This window comes from Nerophis lumbriciformis, linkage group LG03 (assembly GCF_033978685.3).
Source record: "Nerophis lumbriciformis linkage group LG03, RoL_Nlum_v2.1, whole genome shotgun sequence".
Taxonomy (NCBI): Eukaryota; Metazoa; Chordata; class Actinopteri; order Syngnathiformes; family Syngnathidae; genus Nerophis; species Nerophis lumbriciformis.
The window spans coordinates 35,185,001-35,210,364 of NC_084550.2; the positions used below are offsets into that span (position 1 = coordinate 35,185,001).

The 25,364-nt window shown below is 39.4% G+C and overlaps 1 protein-coding gene across 1 annotated transcript in view; it reads right to left on the bottom strand.

Moving 5' to 3' along the window:
- The window catches only part of LOC133583694 (plexin-A2-like), a 452,088-nt gene that overhangs the window by 84,271 nt on the left and 342,453 nt on the right, over positions 1-25,364 (bottom strand). Inside the window, exons 19-23 of the mRNA XM_061937663.2 lie at positions 21,417-21,560; positions 19,040-19,274; positions 15,905-16,047; positions 3,090-3,358; positions 634-700 (exon numbers count right to left, since the gene is read on the bottom strand). Coding sequence (XP_061793647.1) covers positions 634-700; positions 3,090-3,358; positions 15,905-16,047; positions 19,040-19,274; positions 21,417-21,560 — 858 coding nt within the window. The remainder of the gene's footprint in view (positions 1-633; positions 701-3,089; positions 3,359-15,904; positions 16,048-19,039; positions 19,275-21,416; positions 21,561-25,364) is intronic.

A 25,364-nucleotide genomic window follows, 5' to 3' on the forward strand; every position in this document is an offset into this window, starting at 1 on the left:
CGCTTGAGCAGGCGCGCACCTTAGCGGCTGCGCTAGCATCACAGCTAACGTTAGCCATGCCGCTACCTCGCTCTCTGCTGGGAGAGGACGTATACGTATGTGACGTATGACGTGACAGTATGTGACGTGTGTAAGAAGGTGCGCTCGCTGTCTGTGAGAGGGAGACACAGGAAAGAGTGAGAAGAGCCTGTCGTGTAATGCCAGCAGCTAAAAGCAACTGCGTGAGAATTGTGGATGTGTTGAAGGTGTGCTGGAAAATGCGGAACGGCGATTACGGAGCAGCAGAAATGTGGAATGTATTATTTAAATCGGTGCGTTGGAAAACACGGACTGGAGTTTTTTTTAAAACTGGATCTAGATCGGCATTTTCCCATGTCTTGCCGATACGCAATTTTTGGCAAATATCGGCAGCCGATCCGATCCAAATATCGGATCGGGACATCCCTAGTATATACAGAACATATGTGCACAGGTGGTACTATCATTATTCATTTGAGTTTCCCACTTTTTTACTTGATGTAACATATGCACTGCAATCACAGAATTTCCCAATTGTGGGACGAAAAAATGACTCAACTTCTGTCGAGTGAAATGCAAACATTGTGCTGCTTGCTTGTGAACATTTTTGTTTACCTTGAGAAATTTGTGGAGCAGGAAGGCAAACCAATTAGTCAGCATCTTCTCCGCCACCGACTCTGTTCTGGAGGACAAGAAGAGGGGCGGGGGGGGGGGGGTTCATTTGTTAGCGGAAGACATAACTTGAGTGCCCCTAAATTCTTCTTCCATAATTCAGGAAGTGGAGCCTAAAGACACGACGTGAGCTTCCTGTCTCGGCTGCTCCAAAGAGCGAGAGTGCTTCACATTTCTTTGTGCGCGAGCGACGGCGGCGTGGTGGGACACGTGTCCAGATGTCTCCACATGGCGTGTTTACTCGTCTTTAATGAGCTCCTCGTCGGCGTGACGGAGCCCCCTGTGGTGAAGAAACGAGCCAGGAGGGGAAAACAATCCGGAGACGGGCAAAGAAGCGAGAGAGAAAAGGTGGTGGCGGACGAAAGGGAGGAATATTTCATGAGTGGCACACAGAAGATGAGTGAGACTGACAAGGACTCCGTACTTGCTCTCCTCCATTAGGTTCTGCTCGTGTCCCGGTCTGCCCTGACTCCTTTCCCTCGCTGTCATTCACCTGTCTGCTCAGGCGTCTCCGGTTTGACACCGAGAACGCAGGCAAGCGGGCCTTAAAGGGGAACATTATCACCAGACCTATGTAAGCGTCAATATATACCTTGATGTTGCAGAAAAAAGACCATATATTTTTTTAACCGATTTCCAAACTCTAAATGGGTGAATCTTGGCGAATTAAACGCCTTTCTATTATTCGCTCTCGGAGCGATGACGTCACGCCATTTTCTCACTTTCGTCGGTGTGTTGTCGGAGGGTGTAACAACACGAACAGGGACGGATTCAAGTTGCACCAGTGGCCCAAAGAGGCGAAAGTGGCAAGAAATTGGACGAAATTTGTTCAAAATACGAGGCTGTGGGGAAAGCCGACGAAATGGTCAGTCGTTTGTTCCGCACACTTTACCGACGAAAGCTATGCTACGACAGAGATGGCAAGAATGTGTGGATATCCTGCGACACTCAAAGCAGATGCTGACATCAACTCCAAAACTGGACGGATCAGCTTTCAGGAAAAGAGAGCGGATGAGGGTATGTCTACAGAATATATTCATTGATGAAAATTGTATTCATTACTCGCGGTTTTACGTAAATTATTATACATAAACTGTGTTTACCAATAATTTAGCTTAAAAACATTAATTTTTTTCAATCATTCGAGTACATTCGGGTAGTCTTGTGTAATGCAGTATTTTGTGTCTATTTAGGTATGGTTAAAGTCGGAGGCAGATATTTACATATATCCGAATTTAAGTGTTACTTCTTTTTATTTCATAATCATATTACAAAACAGCGAGTGTTTTTCTTCCAATTCTGGTCTTTTGGTTGTCTGCAAAACTGTGTGCTTAACCTTGAATGAGGAATGTTAGAAAGAGAGATAATGGGCATTTGTTTTGGCTAGAGAGACATGACTGCCAGAGTGGGAGGAAGAGAGACTTAAGAGGAGACGGGGTTTGTCGGGGGGGCAGACCATCTTGGCGGCGCGATAGAATGTTCTATGCTGGACTGGTCTCAATGTATATATGCAAAGCTTTGCAAATATATTACAAAATACCTATTCTGTCTCTGGTGGTTTTTCTACTCAGCTTTAAGTGTCGTAAAGAGCTTGGGAGCGACTTGTGACTTGAATTCCCTGGGAGGAACAACTGGTCCAAAACACAACATTAACCTGAGTGCTGAAATCGTGGAAAAATATATGTTCTTAGCGCGCCTGAAATGGGCTGTCTGCACTCTCAAAGTGCATGTTGTTGCCAAATGTATTTCATATGCTGTAAACCTAGTTCATAGTTGTTAGTTTCCTTTAATGCCAAACAAACACATACCAATCGTTGGTTAGAAGGCGATCGCCGAATTCGTCCTCGCTTTCTCCCGTGTCGCTGGCTGTCGTGTCGTTTTCGTCGGTTTCGCTTTACATATATATATATATATATAGATATAGATATAGATATACATATCTATATCTATATATATATATATATATATATATATATATATATATATGTATATATATATATATATATATATATATATATATATATATATATATATATATTGGCAGCATGGTGGAACAGGGGTTAGTGCATGTGCCTCACAATACGAAGGTCCTGAGTTCAATCCTGGGCTCAGGATCTATACATATATATATATATATATATATATGCATATCTACATATGCATATACAAATAAGATAACCCAGTCAAATTGTTTAACCTAATAAGGACCATGAGTCCAAAAGTTTGGGGACCTCTGATCTAAATTCCTACATAAATGCTAGATTTTTGGCCACAAAAAGGCTAATATTTTTAATCTCTTTGTTTTACTTGACTTTGAAGCAGACAAGGTTTCATGCGTAAATGTACCCCCTTTTAGTATCGCTAATTCAGTTTCCGCTCAGTGGAGCACAGCACTTTACCTTCGTAGGAGTAGTTTGGGGTGGTTCTTGCTCTCCAGGTTGCGTTCAATCAGGTCTGAGAGCAGGTGCTTGAGGATGTCCGTGGCGTACTCCAGCCTCCCCTGCAGAGCCGTCATGATGAGCGAGGCCACGTAGCCGCGGTCCCGCATGGAGAAGGAGCGCTGCGACTCCAGCGTGCGGATGAAGGTCAGCAGGAACACCTTGTTGTTCAGCAGCTGTGCAAACTGTTTCAAGGCTTTCTCCACACTCGCTTGTCCGCAGCCCGGCACCTGCACGCATAATCCCAAGGCCTTCCTTAGATACAAGTGCATGGCTGTGTTAGCGAGGGAACAGCAGACGTGAAAAGCCTTTAATTCATACGGGAAAGCCTTTTCTTTCTGGATTAGGAACAGATTGCATGATCATGTAAAAACTGGTGCTTAGTCATCAGCTAAAATGGAGATGTTTGCAGTCTAACGATGCGTCATTTTGCCTCAAAACTCATATTTTGCATTCTAAACTAGGGAGTTGGAACAAAGTATTATGTGCAGTCCTTCCTTACCTCCTCCAAGGCTCAGCAATCAACACTTCTGACTTCTTTGACTGATAAACAGTGTTGGGTCTAACGCGTTATTTTTTATATTCAGTAACTCAGTTACCGTTACTACATGATGCGTTACTGCGTTATTTTACGTTATTTTTTTTTTAGTATCGACTAGAAACAGAAGATCTGAGTGTGTTTTATTGGAAAGTTGCAGTGTCGTCCTTCTGAATCTTCTTGTGTCACAAAGGAGAGAAAAGGCGCGCTCTGTGTGTGTCTGGGTGTGGGGGGGCGTGTCTGTGTTTACTAACAACAAGACATCATGGCGGAGCCGCAGTCGAGTTTCTTAACATGGAGATATTCTCACTACTTTAGGGACGGTGTGGCGCAGTTGGCAGAGTGGCTGTGCCAGCAACCTGAGGGTTCCTGGTTCAATCCCCACCTTCTACCAACCTCGTCACGTCCCTTGTGTCCTTGAGCAAGACACTTCACCCTTGCTCCTGATGGGTCGTGGTTAGGGCCTTGCATGGCAGCTCCCGCCATCAGTGTGTGAATGTGTGTGTGAATGGGTGAATGTCGAAATAGTGTCAAAGCGCTTTGAGTACCTTGAAGGTAGAAAAGCGCTATACAAGTATAACCCATTTACCATTTACCATTTACTTTTCTTTTGTTGAGCACAAAGAAAAGAACCATCCATCCATCCACTTTCTACTGCTTGTCCCTTTTGAGGTCGCGGGGGGTCGCTGGAGCCTAGCTCAGAACATTTTAGTTAAATGTAAGTTGTGTCTTGGATCAAAGATCCCATCTACTGCACAAAACAGCAATTCAAATCTGCTGAAACAGTTACAAAAGCAACATGCTTCGACGAAGCTAGTAAAGAGAGAGACACAGACTCCATACCACTTCACCTCCACCACCACTTAAGGATTTTAACGGAGGGACTGCTATCCAGGACAATATCGATAGAGACATTGCAGCATATGTGCTAGAAGACATGCAGGCTATTTCTACAGTAAGGTCACCCGCTTTCAGGCAGCTAATTAGCATGATAGCGGGCGTCAAACAGCAAATGGCACGGAAAACATTTTCACGTACCTGGACAGTGAGGACATAAACATGGAAAGTGAGCTAAAGAAAACACTCCAAACTCTGCCTCTGCTCATCATTCATCACTGAAGGTACACACTCTTGTCAATTCTCTTATATACTGTTGCTCTTTCATTCTAGACTTCTTGGGTGTTTGAATATCACATCACTCTAAATGTATAGACTATAAAGTTCACAAAGAGGGATCTTAGTGGGACAGGCCTATCTTTCCTTATCTCTAAACTAAAACCGGGGAAATGCGTAGAGTGTTCTGGGCTTCAGTACAGTGTTGATCTGTACAGACATGATTTTATTTCACAATTCCTTGAGAGAAAAAAGCACCTGGTTAGGCTTTGTGTATGTCATGTGTGCCTTCCTTGGGTGAAGCCAGCTTTACAGCTATGTTGTTATTATGCGGTTTGTTACTTATGTATGTTATGTTGCAGCTATTTAAAATAGTTTTGTCAATTTGTTCTGGTCTGAAATAAATTGGCCCTTTGAAACACATCTTTGTCTTGGTGTGTTGTATGTAGACCACATTGCTTAGCAGAGTTCAGTGATGCAAATGCATGTCAAGTTGATCAACAGATTGTATTATTCTCCAGTGCAACAACAGTACTGAAATGAAGGCTAAAAGGGCATTAATGGGGGCTTTAAAAAAAAAAAAAAAGAAAGAAAAAAAAAAGTAACTAAATAGTTACTTTTCACAGTAACATTACTTTTTGGTGTAAGTAACTGAGTTACTTTTGAAATAAAGTAACTGTAACTAGTTACTGGTTTTCAGTAACTAACCCAGGGGTGCTCATTACGTCGATCGCAAGCTACCGGTCGATCTCGGCGGTTTTTGTCAGTCGATCACCAGCCAGGCATTAAAAAATAGTCCTAAAAATGAGCGATCATAAATCTTCACTATGATGTCACTTTCGTCACTTGATTGACATTCACGGCACCCGAGGGTCTTCTGAGATGACGCTGGCTGCTGCCAGCTCATTAAAATTACCGACAGGAAGGCGAGAAACACTTTATTTCAACAGACTCTGGCGCCGTACCTGTCGTCAAAACTCCAAAGACCGACTGCACAGTTGCACAATAAAAGCGCTGCTTCATCCTCCCTGCGCTACCAAAATAAGAGTCTCAGAAAGCTGGCGTGCACAAGCTAGCAAGCTACGGAGTTTGCCAACAATGTATTTCTTGTAAAGTGTATACAAAGGAGTACGGAAGCTGGATAAATAAGATGCCAAAAACCAACCACTTTCATGTGGTATTGGACAGAAAGGAGGACTTTTTTTCTCCTCCATTCGAAAATGCGGACCTTATCAGCAACACTATTCCAATCAATGCAAGTCATCAGAATCAGGTAATACACCAACTTATATTCTTGTCTTCATGAAAGAAAGAAATCTATATGTGTTAAACATGCTTGTATTATCTTTAAACACTTTTAACTTATTAACAATATTAACTATATGTGTTAAACATGCTTGTATTATCTCTAAACACTTTTAACTTATTAACAATATTAACTATATGTGTTAAACATGCTTGTATTATCTTTAAACACCTTTAACTTATTAGCAATATTAACTATAAGTGTTAAACATGCTTGTATTATCTTTAAACACCTTTAACTTGTTAACAATATTAACTATGTGTTAAACATTCTTGTATTATCATTAAACACCTTTAATGTATTAACAATATTAACTATATGTGTTAAACATGCCTCCATTATCACTAAACATCTTTAACTTGTTAACGATAGTAACTATGTGTGTTAAACATGTTTGCATTATCTTTAAACACCTTTAACTTATTAACAATATTAACTATATGTGTTAAACATGCTTGTATTATAATTACAAAGTTGGTGCCCGCTGCCACACTTAATGTTTTTCCACTATAGCTTCATCTACTGCAGGTGTCGCCAACCTTTCTATTGCGATCCACCAGTCGATCTTTGGAATCGTAGTGAAAATATCAGGAAAAATTTGTATTAATATGACACTAGACGAGCATGTGAATGCTCCAATGAACTGAACTGCTGACAAATTGTAGTATGAATGTAAGAATAGTTTGAATGTTGGAATGGTTTGAATGTTCAAGAGTTTGAATAAAAAAAAAAAAAAACGATTTGGTTTGGAACTTGGGAAAGTGTTAGTTGGACGAGTGGAATGTTTTGACGTTGGAATGGTTTGAATAGGTTGAAAAATGTGCGAATTGTGGAAGTTTAAAAAATGGACAATTCATTTTGAATGGGGAAAATGTCCCTGAAAACTGGGAATTCTTGGAAGTTTTTTAATTGTTGAAATACAGCACACAATTTTGAACAGGCTGAATATTTGGAAGTTGGAACTGTTTGAATCGGATTAAACATGTGGGAATTGTGGAACTTTGAAAACGGTCCCATTCATTCAATGGCAATTTCATGGAAATTTGACAATTTCGGGAAAAGCGGGACATTTTTGAAACATGTTTTTGCGAGTGACCCATTTCCGGCCAGAAAAACACAAGTGATGACTATTGTCGACAAATATAATTGTTGGCGACAAATTTTATTGTCAAAATGTGTCGACTAATCGTTGCAGCCCTACTAGCATCAAACAACTCTTCCCTCAACTACGACCATCATCGCTCGTCTGCGACAGGAAGCTGACAAGCCAAATTGCTAGAATCTGTGAACATTGCTTTATAGATGGAATATTGCGACTTGCATAGGCTCCTTTGTAAGCTGACTTTTGCTAGCATTTGTTTACAAATTATAATGCATAAAAAAAATAAAAACAATGTGCTTGTTTTACAAACCCCGTTTCCATATGAGTTGGGAAATTGTGTTAGATGTAAATATAAATGGAATATAATGATTTGCAAATCCTTTTCAACCCATATTCAATTGAATGCACTACAAAGACAAGATATTTGATGTTCAAATTTTTGTTTTGCAAATAATAATTAACATAGGATTTCATGACTACAACACATGCCAAAGTAGTTGGGAAAGGGCATGTTCACCACTGTCTTACATCACCTTTTCTTTTAACAACACTCAAAAAAAGGTTGGGAACTGAGGAAACTAATTGTTGAAGCTTTGAAAGTGGAATTCTTTCCCATTCTTGTTTTATGTAGAGCTTCAGTCGTTCAACAGTCCGGGGTCTCCGCTGTCGTATTTTACGCTTCATAATGCGCCACACATTTTCGATGGGAGACAGGTCTGGACTGCAGGCAGGCCAGGAAAGTACCCGCACTCTTTTTTTAAGAAGCCACACTGTTGTAACACGTGCTGAATGTGGCTTGGCATTGTCTTGCTGAAATAAGCAGGGGCGTCCATGAAAAAGACGGCGCTTAGATGGCAGCATATGTTGTTCTAAAACCTGTATGTACCTTTCAGCATTAATGGTGCCTTCACAGATGTGTAAGTTACCCATGCCTTGGGCACTAATGCACCCCCATACCATCACAGATGCTGGCTTTTGAACTTTGCGTCGATAACAGTCTGAATGGTTTGCTTCCGCTTTGGTCCGGATGACACGATGTCGAATATTTCCAAAAACAATTTGAGATGTGGACTCGTCAGACCACAGAACACTTTTCCACTTTGCATGAGTCCATCTTAGATGATCTCGGGCCCAGAGAAGCCGGCGGCGTTTCTGGATGTTGTTGATAAATGGCTTTCGCTTTGCATAGTAGAGCTTTAACTTGCACTTACAGATGTAGCGACCAACTGTATTTAGTGACAGTGGTTTTCTGAAGTGTTCCTGAGCCCATGTGGTGATATCCTTTAGAGATTGATGTCGGTTTTTGATACAGTGCCGTCCGAGGGATCGAACGTCACGGTCATTCAATGTTGGTTTCCGGCCATGAGCTTACGTGGAGTGATTTCTCCAGATTCTCTGAACCTTTTGATGATATTATGGACCGTAGATGTTGAAATCCCTAAATTTCTTGCAATTGCACTTTGAGAAACGTTGTTCTTAAACTGTTTGACTATTTGCTCACACAGTTGTGGACAAAGGGGTGTACCTCGCCCCATCCTTTCTTGTGAAAGACTGAGCATTTTTTGGGAAGCTGTTTTTATACCCAATCATGGTACCCACCTGTTCCCAATTAGCCTACACACCTGTGGGATGTTCCAAATAAGTGTTTGATGAGCATTCCTCAACTTTATCAGTATTTATTGCCTCCTTTCCCAACTTCTTTGTCACGTGTTGCTGGCATCAAATTCTAAAGTTAATGATTATTTGCAAAAAAAATGTTTATGAGTTTGTACATCAAATATGTTGTCTTTGTAGCATATTCAACTGAATATGGGTTGAAAATGATTCGCAAATCATTGTATTCCGTTTATATTTACATCTAACACAATTTCCCAACTCATATGGAAACGGGGTTTGTAATTTTTTATACAAAACTAAACATTGACATGTGCTAAGGCAGTAAGATATGATGAAAAAAGGCAGCAGCTGAAGAAGTACCTTCCCGTTTCTCCCTTCTTTCTCAAACAGGTAAAAACCCACCAGGTGAACAGCTGATTTTACTACAAACCCCGTTTCCATATAAGTTGGGAAATTGTGTTAGATGTAAATATAAACGGAATACAATGATTTGCGAATCATTTTCAACCCATATTCAGTTGAATATGCTACAAAGACAACATATTTGATGTTCAAACTGATAAACATTTGTTTTTTTGCAAATAATCATTAACTTTAGAATTTGATGCCAGCAACATGTGACAAAGAAGTTGGGAAGGGTGGCAATAAATACTGATAAAGTTGAGGAATGCTCATCAAACACTTATTTGGAACATCCCACAGGTGTGCAGGCAAATTGGGAACAGGTGGGTGCCATGATTGGGTATAAAAGTAGATTCCATGAAATGCTCAGTCATTCACAAACAAGGATGGGGCGAGGGTCACCACTTTGTCAACAAATGCGTGAGCAAATTGTTGAACAGTTTAAGAACAACCTTTCTCAACCAGCTATTGCAAGGAATTTAGGGATTTCACCATCTACGCTCCGTAATATCATCAAAGGGTTCAGAGAATCTGGAGAAATCACTGCACGTAAGCAGCTAAGCCCGTGACCTTCGATCCCTCAGGCTGTACTGCATCAACAAGCGACATCAGTGTGTAAAGGATATCACCACATGGGCTCAGGAACACTTCAGAAACCCATTGTCATTAACTACAGTTGGTCGCTACATCTGTAAGTGCAAGTTAAAACTCTCCTATGCAAGGCGAAAACCGTTTATCAACAACACCCAGAAACGCTGTAGGCTTCGCTGGGCCTAAACTCATCTAAGATGGACTGATACAAAGTGGAAAAGTGTTCTGTAGTCTGACGAGTCCACATTTCAAATTGTTTTTGGAAACTGTGGACGTCGTGTCCTCCGGACCAAAGAGGAAAAGGACCATCCAGATTGTTAAAGGCGCAAAGTTGAAAAGCCAGCATCTGTGATGGTATGGGGGTGTATTAGTGCTCAAGACATGGGTAACTTACACATCTGTGAAGGCGCCATTAATGCTGAAAGGTACATACAGGTTTTGGAGCAACATATGTTGCCATCCAAGCAACGTTACCATGGACGCCCCTGCTTATTTCAGCAAGACAATGCCAAGCCACGTGTTACATCAACGTGGCTTCATAGTAAAAGAGTGCGGGTACTAGACTGGCCTGCCTGTAGTCCAGACCTGTCTCCCATTGGAAATGTGTGGCGCATTATGAAGCCTAAAATAGCACAACGGAGACCCTCGGACTGTTGAACAACTTAAGCTGTACATCAAGCAAGAATGGGAAAGAATTCCACCTGAGAAGCTTAAAAAATGTGTCTCCTCAGTTCCCAAACGTTTACTGAGTGTTGTTAAAAGGAAAGGCCATGTAACACAGTGGTGAACATGCCCTTTCCCAACTACTTTGGCACGTTTTGCAGCCATGAAATTCTAAGTTAATTATTATTTGCAAAAACAAAATAAAGTTTATGAGTTTGAACATAAAATATCTTGTCTTTAAAGTTAAAGTTAAAGTACCAATGATTGTCACACACACACTAGGTGTGGTGAAATTATTCTCTGCATTTGACCCATCACCCTTGATCACCCCCTGGGAGGTGAGGGGAGCAGTGAGCAGCAGCGGTGGCCGCGCCCGGGAATCATTTTTGGTGATTTAACCCCCAATTCCAACCCTTGATGCTGAGTGCCAAGCAGGGAGGCAATGGGTCCCATTTTTATAGTCTTTGGTATGACTCGGCCGGGATTTGAACTCACAACCTACCGATCACAGGGCGGACACTCTAACCACTAGGCCACTGAGTAGGTGGTGCATTCAATTGAATATGGGTTGAAAAGGATTTGCAAATCATTGTATTCCGTTTATATTTACATCCAACACAATTTCCCAACTCATATGGAAACAGGGTTTGTACTTCCGGCACTGAAGTAAGACAGTCGTGAGAGTGGTGTCCCATATGTGACATAGGATGAAGAAATACACTACAGTACTAAGACTATAGTGGCCATAATCAGCAAGCTTCCACAGCAGGGGTGCCCAACCTGTGGCCTGTGACTCATGTGTCATTGTCCCTGAGCAAATGTTGACAACAGCCAATAACAACGACACAAAGCTGTGTCTTTACAAAATAAAAACTAAACTAAACTAAAAATATATATATAAGAGACCAGGGATCTTGGGATCGAAAAGGTTGGTGACTACTTATCTACTGGATCTGGGAGGTTATTGTGCCACTTGGCCCCTTAATTCGAGGTTACTTACATGGCCCATGCGCCACTCTTCAACAGATTTTTGTGTATCGGGAAAGTTTTTGCTCATCCTGCAACAAACAATGAAATCCTAACATTTCACCTCCTTCATTGCCGTTGTCCTCTCGAGTTTGTTATTCAGCCCTTTACCCATTGCTCCACACCAACATCTTGCAATAGGCCGGGGGTCGGCAACCCGCGGCTCTAGAGCCGCATGCGGCTCTTTAGCGCCGCCCTAGTGGCTCTCTGGAGCTTTTTCAAAAATGTATGAAAAATGGAAAAAGATGAGTGGGAAAAAAAAAGTTTTTGTTTTAATATGGTTTCTGTAGGAGGACAAACATGACACAAACCTCCCTAATTGCTATAAAGCACACTGTTTATATTAAACATGCTTCACTGATTCGAGTATTTGGCGAGTGCCGTTTTGTCCTACTAATTTTGGCGGTCCTTGAACTCACCGGAGTTTGTTTACATGTACAACTTTCTCCGACTTTCCAGGACGTGTTTTATACCACTTCTTTTTCTGTCTCATTTTGTCCACCAAACTTTTAACGTTGTGCATGAATCCACAAAGGTGAGTTTTGTTGATGTTATTGACTTGTGTGGAGTGCTAATCAGACATATTTGGTCACTGCATGACTGCAAGCTAATCGATGCTAACATGCTATTTAGGCTAGCTATATGTACATATTGCATCATAATGCCTCATTTGTAGCTATATTTGAGGTAATTTAGTTTCCTTTAAGTCATCTTGATTCAATTTATATCTCATGACACACTATCTGTATGTAATATGGCTTTTAATTTTTTGCGGCTCCAGACAGATTTGTTTTTGTATTTTTGGTCCAATATGGCTCTTTCAACATTTTGGGTTGCCGACCCCTGCAATAGGCAGTCAAAGTCTTCTATTCCTTTGACTCCCTCCTATTGTCTAGTCTCGAATTTATTTGGAATTAAGTGACATACTTGAAGGGTTAGCTGTAATCTCAGTAAAATCCTAAATATTCTCAGAGCTTTCAATCGCTTGCAACTGGACTGTTTGGTTTGTCTTGGAAGACGTTTCGCCTCTCATCCAAGTAGGCTTCATCAGTTCATGCTCATAGACTTGGATTGGTGAAGTGAAGTGAATTATATTTATATAGCGCTTTTCTCTATTGACTCAAAGCGCTTTACATAGTGAAAGCCAATATCTAAGTTACATTGAAAGCAGTGTGGGTGGCACTGGGAGCAGGTGGGTAAAGTGTCTTGCCCAAGGACACAACGGAAGTGACGAGGATGGCGGAAGCGGAGATCGAACCTGGAACCCTCAAGTTGCTGGCACGGCCACTCTCCCAACTGAGCTATGGTCAGATCTAGTCTTAGACTTAGATTGGTTAGATCTAGTCTTAGACTTAGATTAGTTAGATATAGTCTTGGACTTAGATTGGTCATATTTAGTCTCAGGTTTAGATTTGTCGGATCTAGTCTTAGACTTAGATTGGTTAGATCTAGTCTTATACTTAGATTGGTCAGATCTAGTCTTAGCCTTAGATTGCTCAGATTTAGTTTTCGACTTAGATTAGTCTGATCTAGTCTTAGACTTAGATTGGTCAGATCTAGTCTTGGACGTAGATTGGTCACATCTAGTCTTGGACGTAGATTGGTCAGATCTAGTCAGACTTAGATTGGTCACATCTAGTCTTAGACTTAGATTGGTTAGATCTAGTCTTAAACTTAGATTGGTCACCACTAGTTTTAGACTTAGATTGGACAGATCTAGTCTTAGATTGGTCATATCTAGTCTTAGACGTAGATTGGTCAGATCTAGTTTTAGACTTAGATTAGTCTGATCTAGTCTTAGACTTAGATTGGTCAGATCTAGTCTTGGACGTAGATTGGTCACATCTAGTCTTGGACGTAGATTGGTCAGATCTAGTCAGACTTAGATTGGTCGCATCTAGTCTTAGACTTAGATTGGTTAGATCTAGTCTTAAACTTAGATTGGTCACCACTAGTTTTAGACTTAGATTGGACAGATCTAGTCTTAGACGTAGATTGGTCAGATCTAGTTGTAGACTTAGATTAGTCTGATCTAGTCTTAGACTTAGATTGGTCAGATCTAGTCTTGGACATAGATTGGTCACATCTAGTCTTAGACGTAGATTGGTCAGATCTAGTCAGACTTAGGTTGGCCAAATCTAGTCTTAGACTTAGATTGGTTAGATCTAGTCTTAGACTTAGATTGGTCACATCTAGTTTTAGACTTAGATTGGTCAGGTCTAGTCTTAGACTTAGATTGGACTGATCTAGTCTTGGACGTAGATTGGTCATATCTAGTCTTAGACGTAGATTGGTCAGACCTAGTCTTGGACTTAGATTGGTTAGATCTAGTCTTAGACTTAGATTGGTTAGATCTAATCTTAGACTTAGATTGGTCAGGTCTAGTCTTAGACTAAGATTGGTCATATCTAGTCTTAGGCGTAGATTGGTCAGATCTAGTTGTAGACTTAGATTAGTCTGATCTAGTCTTAGACTTAGATTGGTCAGATCTAGTCTTGGACATAGATTGGTCACATCTAGTCTTAGACGTAGATTGGTCGGATCTAGTCAGACTTAGGTTGGCCAGATCTAGTGTTAGACTTAGATTGGTTAGATCTAGTCTTAGACTTAGATTGGTCACATCTAGTTTTAGACTTAGATTGGTCAGGTCTAGTCTTAGACTTAGATTGGACTGATCTAGTCTTGGACGTAGATTGGTCATATCTAGTCTTAGACGTAGATTGGTCAGAACTAGTTTTAGACTTAGATTAGTCTGATCTAGTCTTAGACTTAGATTGGTCAGATCTAGTCTTGGATGTAGATTGGTCACATCTAGTCTTAGACATAGATTGGTCAGATCTAGTCTTAGACTTAGATTGGTCAGATCTAGTCTTGAAGTAGATTGGTCAGATCTCGACTTAGACTTAGATTGGTCAGATCTAGTCTTAGACTTAGATTGGTTAGATATAGTCTTAGACTTAGATTGGTCTGATCTAGTCTTGACGTATATTGGTCAGATCTAGTCGTAGACTTAGATTGGTCATATCTAGTCTTAGACGTAGATTGGTCAGATCTAGTCTTGGACGTAGATTGGTCACATCTAGTCTTAAACTTAGATTGGTCAGATCTAGTCTTGAAGTAGATTGGTCAGATCTCGACTTAGACTTAGATTGGTCAGATCTAGTCTTAGACTTAGATTGGTTAGATATAGTCTTAAACTTATATTGGTTAGATCTAATCTTAGAATTAGATTGGTCAGGTCTAGTCTTAGACATAGATTGGTCTGATCTAGTCTTGACGTAGATTGGTCAGATCTAGTTTTAGACTTAGATTGGTCACATCTTGTCTTAGACTTAGATTGTTCAGATCTAGTCTTGGATGTAGATTGGTCACATCTAGTCTTAGACGTAGATTGGTCAGATCTAGTCAGACTTAGATTGGCCAGATCTAGTATTAGACTTACATTGGTTAGATGCAGTCTTAGACTTAGATTGGTCACATCTAGTTTTAGACTTAGACTGGTCACATCTAGTGTTAGACTTAGATTGGGCACTTCTAGTCTTAGACTTAAATTGGGCTCATCTGGTCTTAGACTTGACTAGAGTAGATCTAACCAATCGAAGTTTAAGATTTAGTCTTGTCTAGACTAGACAATATTTGACCAATCTAAGTCTATGACCTAGATTTCGTCTCTAGTCTTAGATTTAGATTCATCAGATCTAGTCTAGACTAAACTAGATGTGACCAATCAAAGTCTAAGACTTGTCTAGACTACACTCGATTTGAGTCTAGATTTGACCAATCTAAGTCTAAGACTAGATGTGACCAAACCACATCTAAGACTAGATCTGACCAATCTAAGTCTAAGACTAGATCCAACCAATCTAAATCTACGAGTATGAACTGATGAAGTCTACTAGGGTCAGAGACTAAACATCTCCTAAGACAAACCAAATAGTCCAGGTGTGATGGATTGATTGTCCTGAGACTACAAGACCTGGATAAAAGAGAAGATCCCTACACATCTGAGTTAAGTAATCAAACAAAACAAGGTAGAGGTATGACTAAATAGGGTAAACTACATTGTTTTTAAACTGAACTCAGTTCTTCCGAGAAGAGCCATGGGAATGCACAAACAGGACATTACAGGGAAATTTATATCAAGCTCTTTTTCCAAAAAGGTTGAAAAAGTATTCTCTGAAAAAGTTTTGAGATGAATTGGCAGTCACAGTGACTGGTCTGACTGCTGAGCGCCAGTCAGGCTGCAAAGTCCGCCAGCTGCTGCAACATGAAACCGACCCAAGTCAAAGCATGGAGCGATCCAGCTCGCATTTGCTCATAACGCTCTGTTTGACAGCCGGGACCAAACATACAAAAACCATCTCCTCCCTCCTACAGCCCCGAGGTTAGCAAACTGAAATGTTGCAGCTTCCTCTCACCTCCAGCTCTCTGAGCACAGGGTGATCGTCGATGCCGGGAAACAGAACCCTCATGGCGTAAGTGCGGTAGTCCAGGTAGGGGATTCCGGCGCGGTCCAGGTCGCTTGTTAACTCGTTGATGTCCGTCTGCAGCTCTGCAAAAGCTTCATAAAACAACAGACATTAATTCAGTAAATGTGCACACATTTTGAGTTTGCATCACCTAAAAATGTTATTTCAAGGTCTCTGGATAGACTTCTACCCGTTTTCTACTGCTTCAGTTGTGGGTCTTGAGCCTAATCAGTTTAGGACTAAAGGTTTGACTAAAACCAGACTCATTGACAGTCAATTCCAAGCCGAATTTGAAATCAGATCTAGTTTTAGACTTATATTAGTCTGATCTAGTCTTAGACATAGATTGGTCAGCCCTAGTCAGACTTAGATTGGCCAGATCTAGTCTTAGACTTAGATTGGTTAGATCTAGTCTTAGACTTCGATTGGTCACATCTAGTTTTAGACTTAGATTGGTCACATCTAGTCTTAGACTTAAATTCTCTGCAAAAGCTTCATTAAAAAACAGACATTAATTCAGTAAATTAGCACACATTTTGAGTTTGCATCACCTACAAATGTTATTTCAAGGTCTCTGGATAGACTTCCACCCGTTTTCTACTGCTTCAGTTGTGGGTCTTGAGCCTAATCAGTTTAGGACTAAAGGTTTGACTAAAACCAGACTCATTGACAGTCAATTCCAGGCCGAATTTGAAATCAGATCTAGTTTTAGACTTAGATTAGTCTGATCTAGTCTTAGACGTAGATTGGTCAGATCTAGTCTTGGACGTAGATTGGTCACATCTAGTCTTAGACGTAGATTGGTCAGATCTAGTCTTAGACTTAGATTGGTTAGATCTAGTCTTAGACTTAGATTGGTCACATCTAGTTTTAGACTTAGATTGGTCACATCTAGATTTAGACTTAAATTCTCTGCAAAAGCTTCATAAAACAACAGACATTAATTCAGTAAATTTGCACACATTTTGAGTTTGCATCACCTAAAAATGTTATTTCAAGGTCTCTGGATAGACTTCTACCTGTTTTCTACTGCTTCAGTTGTGGGTCTTGAGCCTAATCAGTTTAGGACTAAAGGTTTGACTAAAACCAGACTCATTGACAGTCAATTCCAAGCCGAATTTGAAATCAGATCTAGTTTTAGACTTAGATTAGTCTGATCTAGTCTTAAACTTAGATTGGTCGGATCTAGTGTTGGACGTAGATTGGTCACATCTAGTCTTAGACGTAGATTGGTCAGATCTAGTCCGACTTAGATTGGCCAGATCTAGTCTTAGACTTAGATTGGTTAGATCTAGTCTTAGACTTAGATTGGTCACATCTAGTTTTAGACTTAGATTGGTCACATCTAGTCTTAGACTTAAATTCTCTGCAAAAGCTTCATTAAAAAACAGACATTAATTCAGTAAATGTGCACACATTTTGAGTTTGCATCACCTAAAAAGGTTATTTCAAGGTCTCTGGATAGACTTCTACCCGTTTTCTACTGCTTCAGTTGTGGGTCTTGAGCCTAATCAGTTTAGGACTAAAGGTTTGACTAAAACCAGACTCATTGACAGTCAATTCCAGGCCGAATTTGAAATCAGATCTAGTTTTAGACCTAGATTAGTCTGATCTAGTCTTAGACTTAGATTGGTCAGATTTAGTCTTGGACGTAGATTGGTCACATCTAGTCTTGGACGTAGATTGGTCACATCTAGTCTTAGACGTAGATTGGTCAGATCTAGTCAGACTTAGATTGGTCAGATTTAGTCTTGGACGTAGAATGGTCACATCTAGTCTTAGACATTAAGGATTAAATATGTGAACAATAGGAATGGGAATCAGAAACCGGTTCTAAGTCTATCAATTCCTTGGAATCGCTTGCCATCTTTTTTCGGGAAAACCGGGAATTTGTTCTTCCAACATAGAGGAATATTTTGAAGGGGTAATGGTCAAAAACGGTGGAAAAATGTGGACTGTGAAAACTTTCCCGCAGGAAAGTGAAAATAGGGCTTTGCAAAACCGGGAATTTCTGGATTTTTTTTTAAACTTGAAAAATGGTAGTTTGATTGTCCAGGGTGAGTGGAGTGTGTGAATGTTGGAACAATTCAAATGTAATGAGAAATGTGGGATATGTACTAAATTGTCTATTTCCCATTCGGGAGAAAGTTCCAGGAAATCCCGGTAAAACCGGGAATTTTTGGGAAAAGGAAAACATGTTTTGCGTTCGATATATCGGAAGAGTAGTGTGGGTGGATGGTTGAAATTTTGAGAATTTATGGCATTGTAGAACTATAAATACGTCCATTCATTTGAACGGTAAATTCCTGGAAATTTGGGAAATTCTGGAAAAACGGGAATTTTTTTAAATATTGATAATAGCACAATTGTCCTAGATGATATGAATGGGTTGGTGTTAGGATTTTTGGAATCGGTTAAAAAATGTTGACATATAGGTATAGAGGTATTTCAGAATTTCGGGAAACTCAGGAATTTGTTCTCCCAACTAAGAGGAACATTTTGAAGATGGAATGGTCAAAAACGATTTTTAAATGATTCCTAAAGACAGTAATGACGTCTCGTTTCACCACGAAGACGACAATTTTTGGACCAATGAGGATTCACAACCTTATCTTTTTGAAGCTGAATATACCGAAGATGAACTACTGCTTGTAGAAGCGAGCACGAAGGAAGAGTGAGACGTTGCAGCAGACGGAACCCGAGAGAGTGAGGTGGAAGTGACATTGACGATATACATGTGGAACTTGAAGCCATGCTATTTCCATAAATGGAGTGCTTACCCAAATAAACCGGAAACAAATATGCTAACCCACCTTTTTGGTAAATTTTTTCCAAAAAAGAACTGTTAGGAGAACCGATAAAGAACCGAATCATTACGCAGAGTCAAAAGTGGAATTGGAACAGGTAAAATCCTACCAATCCCCCCTTGTAAACAACTACACGACCAATGGCTCCGTCTGTATGGACATTAGTTCTTAAAATCACAGTTAGGAGATTCGGGTTGGAATCAGCGTGGGAATATCTCTGCGTGGACCTAGTCACTAGGTTGGATAAGCTCCGCCTACTTCATGCTAGGCTCCTCACCCTCTTTGCACTCCAAAGCCACGCGCGACTCCAGGTTGTCCATCTGCAGCTGCAGGCGCTTCAGCGTAAGGTCGTTCTCGTGCGACTTCCGCCGGTAGGCCAGCAGGACGAGGACCACCACCACCAGAAGCAGCCCTCCCCCGGCCGTGATGCTCATGATGGCCGGGAGTGTGAGGAGGCTGTCGGAGCGGATGTGGACGTTACCCGGAGAGATGTGCAGTCCTCCCACTTGGACCTGGACAAAGTCAACGGTATAATACAAGGAAAACATTGTGGACAAGAAATACCCTAACCCCAGCTACCACAAGCATAAATCGCATATAGCCGCTACTTTTTTCCTACGCTTTGAACCCTGCGGCTTATAAAACGGTGTGGCTAATCTATGGATTTTTCTTCTCTGGCGGCCACAATGCAAATAGTTTTCAAAATAAACAAGCAAAGACGAGTTCGCTCACTGCAGAGTGCCCTTCTGTTTAGACCAGTGGTTCTTAACCTTGTTAGAGGTACCGAACCCCACCAGTTTCATATGCGCATTCACCGAACCCGCCTTTTTTTCAAATTCTAAGACAATGTTATTATATGTTTTTGGTAGAACTTTAGTATGGGGAACATATTCTAAGTAACAAAGACTTAATTTAGAGTTTTTTGGACACTAGGGGAACATATTCTAAGTAATAAAGACTTAATTTAGAGTTTTTTGGACACTAGGGGAACATATTCTAAGTAACAAAGACTTAATTTAGAGTTATTTGGTTAGGGTTAGAGTTAGCGGGTTAGGGTTATAATAAGATCATGCCGAATAAGGCATTAATAAGTACTTAATAATGACTAGTTAAGAGCCAATATGTTACTAATTTGCATGTTAATAAGCAACTAATTAATAGTGAATATGTTTCCCATACTAAAGTGTTACCATGTTTTTTTACTGGTGCACAAAATGAACCGTGCATGAACATCATCTTGTTCAAACAACAAAACCAACACAGTGCATAAACTCACAACAAATTACACACCTGCAAAACAGTCTGACTTCTGCTGTTGCCGTATCCGTAATATGCCGACAGGGAGAAGTTTTTATTTACACAATGAGTCAGGTGTGTTTTGACCCCTGAGCCCGACTCACAGAACCCCTAGGGTTCGATCGAACCCAGGTTAAGAACCACTGGTTTAGACTGAGCTTTCAACCGGACGTACAAGTGCCGTTTTGTCTACTATTCGTCCATAGCGTTTCTACTCGTATGGATTCTTCATTCATCAGTCCAAGCAACGTTTGTAAGTTTTACAATGTAACTAAAACAATTCTTACTTACTAAACTGTCCCATGTGTGATGCACATTTGTACGTGCATTCCTAATGTAATGAAGCTAGCGTCATTAGCATTAGCTAACATACTAACACGTTTACGAGTGTCTGTGTTAGTATTATTAAATTACAATGGCATTCTTTTTGTATTGTTTCACTTTTACAAAATCCTTAGTAAATTCACCAAATTCAGTTATTAGGTCTGTTTAGCTGATTGGAGAGCTAGTGGGTCCTTGACGATGACTTCTGTTTTGGTTGATCAGCCGTTTTACTGCCTTGTGACAGGCACCTTTTGGAAACAATTAAGGTATGTAAATAAACATTTACAAAAACTTTTGTACCAACATATAACTGCGATTTATAGTCCGGTGCGGCTAAAATATTTTTTATTTATTTTGGTGGGTGCGGCTTGAATACTGGAAAATACGGTAATAATCTACATACACATTTTACTAGCCAAGGGAGGTAAAATAATTTTGAAATGGCAAGGAAGCTGGTAGGGGATACCATAGAAGTCTGCTCACATTACGTCATAAAATTACTGTAGTTGTTTGTAGTACTTTCTTTGTATTGTATTTGATCTTATATCCGTTATCTAAAATGTGTTACATATTAAAATGGTGGTGTTTTTGAGGATAAACTGAATTAAAATAAATTTCAATGATAACATTGAGTGGAATAACACATATTTTACGTTACAAGCACTGTCATAAGCAGAGGTACTACTGTACATGCAGTGTGTATACAAGATACTATAGTTGGAGACAAAAAAACTAAATATATTTGGCCTTGTAATCCTCGGACAACTTTGAAGTCTGCGAAAATTGTAGTTTTTTTCCAATTTGTGCCAGTCAATACCTGCGCGTGGCAAAGTGCTGTTGTAATTGGCCAGCTAGCCGACCGTGAATGGCACACAATGACGGAGACAAAGCCTGTCGCCGACCTACAAAACACACTGGCGGAGCAAATGAGCGCCGACCCGCACAAACCGACCCACATCTGGGCGGGCCATCGGCCTTTTAGACATGAAGACCGCCATGGAGAGAGACTCGGTAGGTTCGCTAGTTAGACTGACCAGGACTTTGTGCTGGCCGGTGAGGTTGGGCGGCTCGCAGAGTAGCTGTGTGTCGGACACCGTGAGCGAGCAGGGCGTGTCGCCGATCAGCACCGTGTAGTTCAGCCTGGCCCCGCCCGACGCCGACGGTACCAGGTTACGGCCCTGCATTGTCAGGAGATAGAAACAAAACGTTGAAAACTTGAGTGGAACTGAAATGCTTGTATGAGTGGAGTGTGTGGATGGTGGAACGGTTCGAATCCGTTGAGAAATGTGGGATATGGAGAGGTTTGTATGTTGCCCATTCATTTGCAATGGGGGTATTTTCCAGGTAATCAGGGAATTTTCGGAACCGGGAAACATGCTGTCTTGAATGTCCAGGGTGAGTGGAGTGTGCTGTGGGATATGGAGTCGATTGTATATTTTCTATTCATTGTCAATGGGGAGAAAATTCCTGGAAATCCCGGTAAAACCTGGAATTTTGGGAAAGGGAAAACATGTTTTGCGTTCAATATATCGGAAAAGTAGTGTGGGTGGTTGGTTGAAAGGTTGGAATCGCAACATTTTGAGAATTTAGGGTATTGTAGAACGATAAAATCCAAATTTTTTGACACAGAAAAAATCCAGATTTTTTGACACAGAAAAAATCCAGATTTTTTGACACTTAGAAAAAATCCAGACTTTTTGACACTTGGAAAAAATCCCGATTTTTTGACACTTAGAAAAAATCCAGATTTTTTGACACAAAAAAAAATCCAGACTTTTCGACACTTTGAAAAATCCAGACTTTTTGACACTTAGAAAAAATCCAGAGTTTTTGACACTTTGAAAAAATCCAGAATTTTTGACACTTGGAAAAAATCCAGACTTTTTGACACTTAGAACAAATCCAGACTTTTTGACACTTAGAAAAAAATCCAGACTTTTTGACACTTAGAAAAAATCCAGACTTTTTGACACTTGGAAAAAAATCCAGACTTTTTGACACTTAGAAAAAATCCAGACTTTTTGACACTTGGAAAAAATCCAGACTTTTCGACACTTAGAAAAAATCCCGATTTTTTGACACTTAGAAAAAATCCAGAATTTTTTAACACTTAGAAAAAATCCAGACTTTTTGACACTTAGAAAAAAATCCAGACTTTTTGACACTTAGAAAAAATCCAGAATTTTTGACACTTAAAAAAAACCCTGAATTTTTGACACTTAGAAAAAATCCAGACTTTTTGACACTTGGAAAAAAATCCAGACTTTTTGACACTGAGAAAAAATCCAGAATTTTTGACACTTAGAAAAATCCAGACTTTTTGACACTTGGAAAAAATCCAGACTTTTTGACACTTAGAAAAAATCCAGATTTTTTGACACTTAGAAAAAAATCCAGATTTTTTGACACTTAGAAAAAAATCCAGATTTTTTGACACAGAAAAAAATACCGATATTTTGACACTTGGAAAAAAATCCAGACTTTTTGACACTTAGAAAAAAATCCAGACTTTTTGACACTTAGAAAAAATCCAGACTTTTTGACACTTAAAAAAAAAACCAGAATTTTTTACCCTTAGAAAAAATCCAGACTTTTTGACACTTAGAAAAAATCCAGACTTTTTGACACTGAGAAAAATTCCAGACTTTTTGACACTTAGAAAAATCCAGACTTTTTGACACTTGGAAAAAAATCCAGACTTTTTGACACTTAGAAAAAATCCCGATTTTTTGACACAGAAAAAAATCCCGATATTTTGACACTTGGAAAAAAATCCCGATATTTTAACACTTAGAAAAAATCCAGACTTTTTGACACTTAGAAAAAAATCCAGACTTTTTGACACTTAGAAAAAATCCAGAATTTTTGACACTTAAAAAAACAACAGAATTTTTGACACTTAGACAAAATGCAGACTTTTTGACACTTAGACAAAATGCAGACTTTTTGACACTTAGAAAAAAATCCAGACTTTTTGACACTTAGAAAAAAATGCAGACTTTTTGACACTTGGAAAAAATCCAGACTTTTTGACACTTAGAAAAAATCCAGATTTTTTGACACTTAGAAAAAAATCCAGATTTTTTGACACTTAGAAAAAAATCCAGATTTTTTGACACAGAAAAAAATACCGATATTTTGACACTTGGAAAAAAATCCAGACTTTTTGACACTTAGAAAAAAATCCAGACTTTTTGACACTTAGAAAAAATCCAGACTTTTTGACACTTAAAAAAAAAACCAGAATTTTTTACCCTTAGAAAAAATCCAGACTTTTTGACACTTAGAAAAAATCCAGACTTTTTGACACTGAGAAAAATTCCAGACTTTTTGACACTTAGAAAAATCCAGACTTTTTGACACTTGGAAAAAAATCCAGACTTTTTGACACTTAGAAAAAATCCCGATTTTTTGACACAGAAAAAAATCCCGATATTTTGACACTTGGAAAAAAATCCCGATATTTTAACACTTAGAAAAAATCCAGACTTTTTGACACTTAGAAAAAAATCCAGACTTTTTGACACTTAGAAAAAATCCAGAATTTTTGACACTTAAAAAAACAACAGAATTTTTGACACTTAGACAAAATGCAGACTTTTTGACACTTAGACAAAATGCAGACTTTTTGACACTTAGAAAAAAATGCAGACTTTTTGACACTTGGAAAAAATCCAGACTTTTTGACACTTAGAAAAAATGCAGACTTTTTGACACTTGGAAAAAATCCAGACTTTTTGACACTTAGAAAAAAATCCCGATATTTTAACACTTAGAAAAAATCCAGACTTTTTGACACTTAGAAAAAAATCCAGACTTTTTGACACATAGAAAAAATCCAGACTTTTTGACACTTAGAAAAAATCCAGACTTTTTGACACTGAGAAAAAATCCAGAATTTTTGACACTTAGAAAAAAATACCGATTTTTTGACACAGAAAAAAATACCGATATTTTGACACTTGGAAAAAAATCCCGATATTTTAACACTTAGAAAAAATCCAGACTTTTTGACACTTAGAAAAAATCCAGACTTTTTGACACTTAGAAAAAACACTGTATTTTAAAACTGGCCCATTCATTTAAAATGTGAAAAATGTCCAGTAAACCCGGGAATGCTGGGCAATTTGGGATATTTTTTGGGGGGTGGGGGGGGTCTCATGATTCCCGGTCAAACGTTTTGATACTGAAATGGTTCTGATTGGATGAAAACTGTGGGCTGTGGAGGGCGCCGAACTGTCGTGGCGGGATATTAAAAATAGATGATTTTTAGGTGTAGAATGCTCGGCCGTTCACACAATTATATGATTACCATATAAATGATTACATTACATATAAATGATTACATCACATATACATGATTAAATCACATATAAATAATTACATCACATATAAATAATTACATCACATATAAATGATTACATTACATATACATGATTACATCACATATAAATGATTACCATATAAATGATTACATCACATGTAAATAATTAATTTACATATAAATGAATACCAATCAAATTCAAATGTCATAAATCATATTTCTAGACTAATATTGCAAAACAATAAAGAAGACAATCTTTAAGGAGGACCAGATTGGTGGAGTGTAGAGACGTGAGGTGCGGTGGAAGCAGCTAATTATGTTGCAACCCTGGAACATGAAAAGAAGATGACCTAATTGGATTAGATTCATCGATCCTGAGGAAGGACGCTTTGATGATCCAGGAATAAACGCATCTTTGCGCCGTTACGGTCAGCGATGACAGCAGAAGCACTTAACTGCTCAATATTTCTGTTGCAGATACTCAAGGCCTACTTCTGTGTTTTTATGTTGGCAAATAAACTCTTCAGCATGATGTATGCACTGTAAATGCTCCAATTAATGCCTCTACTAAATTTAACTGCCGCGTCTCCTGGTCTACTAATTAGTGCCAGGTCCAAAAACATGGGTATGAACAGCTGGGGCGACAGTGCATCCAGAA